The sequence below is a fragment of the Boleophthalmus pectinirostris genome, unplaced genomic scaffold (genome assembly GCF_026225935.1).
Source record: "Boleophthalmus pectinirostris isolate CB_2022bp ecotype Guang Dong unplaced genomic scaffold, ASM2622593v1 HiC_scaffold_9, whole genome shotgun sequence".
Classification (NCBI taxonomy): domain Eukaryota; kingdom Metazoa; phylum Chordata; class Actinopteri; order Gobiiformes; family Gobiidae; genus Boleophthalmus; species Boleophthalmus pectinirostris.
In genome coordinates this window covers 39,564,402-39,566,901 of record NW_026571541.1, presented here as the reverse complement: position 1 = coordinate 39,566,901, position 2,500 = coordinate 39,564,402, and the positions used below count along the sequence as shown (strand labels likewise).

The 2,500-nt window shown below is 47.0% G+C and overlaps 1 protein-coding gene across 2 annotated transcripts in view; it reads left to right on the top strand.

Moving 5' to 3' along the window:
- The window catches only part of LOC129412596 (ankyrin repeat domain-containing protein 2-like), a 23,857-nt gene that overhangs the window by 7,637 nt on the left and 13,720 nt on the right, over window positions 1–2,500 (top strand). For both annotated transcript variants that reach the window (XM_055166627.1, XM_055166626.1), the window contains exon 2: window positions 839–1,039. In XM_055166627.1, the coding sequence (XP_055022602.1) occupies window positions 839–1,039 (201 nt within the window). The remainder of the gene's footprint in view (window positions 1–838; window positions 1,040–2,500) is intronic.

Sequence of the window (2,500 nt, the reverse complement as noted above, 5' to 3'; positions counted from 1 at the left end):
GTCCAAAACAAGTCCAAACCAGGTCTAAACCAGGACTAAACCAGGTCCAAACCAGGTCTAAACCAGGTCTAAACCAGGTCTAAACCAGGTCCAAAACCAGGTCTAAACCAGGTATAAACCAGGACTAAACCAGGTCCAAAAAAGTCCAAACCAGGTCTAAACCAGGTCCAAACCAGGTCCAAACCAGGTCTAAACCAGGTCCAAACCAGGTCCAAACCAGGTCTAAACCAGGTATAAACCAGGACTAAACCAGGTCCAAAACAAGTCCAAACCAGGACTAAACCAGGTCCAAACCAGGTCCAAACCAGGTCCAAACCAGGTCCAAACCAGGTCCAAAACCAGGTCTAAACCAGGTCTAAACCAGGTCCAAACCAAGTCCAAACCAGGTCTAAACCAGGTCTAAACCAGGTCCAAAACAAGTCCAAACCAGGTCTAAACCAGGTCTAAACCAGGTCTAAACCAGGTCCAAAACCAAGTCCAAACCAGGTCCAAACCAGGTCCAAACCAGGTCTAAACCAGGTCTAAACCAGGTCCAAAACAAGTCCAAACCAGGACTAAACCAGGTCCAAACCAGGTCTAAACCAGGTCTAAACCAGGTCCAAAACAAGTCCAAACCAGGACTAAACCAGGTCTAAACCAGGTCTAAACCAGGTCCAAAACAAGTCCAAACCAGGACTAAACCAGGTCTAAACCAGGTCTAAACCAGGTCTAAACCAGCCATTAGCAAAGACACAGAGACGTGTCCCCAAGACCCACGACATCCATCATTATTTATCTGTTTATTTATTTATTTGTTTGTTTGTTTATTTTTTAGTTTGTTTGTTTGTTTGTTTTGCAGCAGGTGGAAAACTACGAGTCTTCGGTGTGTGTGGAGAAGAAGGACTCGACCCCGGAGCTGCGCACAGACAAGTGTGGGCGCCCCCTGCTGGAGACGCCCACAGACCTCCACAACCTCCTGCTCCACGTCAAGAACAAGAGACAGAGACAGAGACAGAGACAGACGAGAGGAAGAGGAGGAGGAGGCACCGTCACACGAGTGGTGAGGAAGAGGAGGAGGAGGAGAGGAAGAGGAGGAGGAGGAGAGGAGGAGGAGAGGAGGAAGAGGAGGAGAGGAGAGGAGGAAGAGGAGATGAGAAGGAGGAGGAGGTCACACGTTCCAACCAGACTTCACTCTAGGTTTGGGTGTTACTGTCTCTTTAAATGTGACTCATTGAATAGTTTTTATTTAATTTAATTTGAGTCCTGTTCACTCTTAAACTTCAAATGTTTCATTGTTTAATTTTTCTGACCTGATTTTTCCTCTGGGACTTTGGAACGAGACGGAGAAAAGCTTCACTTCAGAAGAGTTAGTCCAACAACAGCAGCTGGTTTTTCAAAAGGACACGACTTCTGACCAACGCTTCAGTTTCACTTCTGACCAACGCTTCAGTTTCACTTCTGACCAACGCTTCAGTTTCACTTCTGACCAACGCTTCAGTTTCACTTCTGACCAACGCTTCAGTTTCACTTCTGACCAACGCTTCAGTTTTTCTTCTGACTGACGCTTCAGTTTCATTTCTGACCGACGCTTCAGTTTTGTTGCTGACCAACGCTTCAGTTTTTCTTTTGACCAGCGCTTCAGTTTCATTTCTGATCAATGCTTCAGTTTCACTTCTGACCAACGCTTCAGTTTTGCTTCTGACCAACGCTTCAGTTTTGCTTCTGACCGTAGCTTCAGTTTCGCTTCTGACCGACGCTTCAGTTTTGTTTCTGACCAATGCTTCAGTTTCACTTCTGACCAACGATTCAGTTTTTCTTCTGACCACCGCTTCAGTTTTTCTTCTGACCACCGCGTCAGTTTTTCTTCTGACCGACGCTTCAGTTTCATTTCTGACCGACGCTTCACTTTCACTTTTGACCGACGCTTCAGTTTCATTTCTGACCAACGCTTCAGTTTCGCTTCTGACCGACGCTTCAGTTTTGTTTCTGACCAACAATTCAGTTTTTCTTCTGACCGACATTTCAGTTTCATTTCTGACTGACGCTTCACTTTCACTTTTGACCGACCGCAGGTCGTGACTCGTGACTCGTGACTCATGAGACCTGCGCTGATGATGAACACCGACAGACACGAGTCAGGTCTGTGAAACGAGCGGCTTGTTTCCGGTGGCGCTGGTTTCGGTCACAGTTCAGTCCGGCGCAGGTCTGAGGGACACGGCAGAAGATCAGGGCCGTGGTTCTTCTCCGTCGTGGTGCTGGTCGTCCTGAGTCCAGAGGGAGTGATTGACAGGAGCATTAACCAATCACAGAGAGGCATTTGTCCAAACTAAATCGTGGCGTAAAAAAACAAACAAAAGTAGTTTTGTCGTTGGTGAAAGTGACGACAGATGAAACATGTGACACAAACAAGTCGCTGTGATTGGACGGAGGTTTGTCTCTGTCGTATCCTGTTTATATAAATGGACACAGTTTACGCCGCAGACGCCGCGTTCCAAACAGGAAGTGCTCTGGGCGGTTCTTC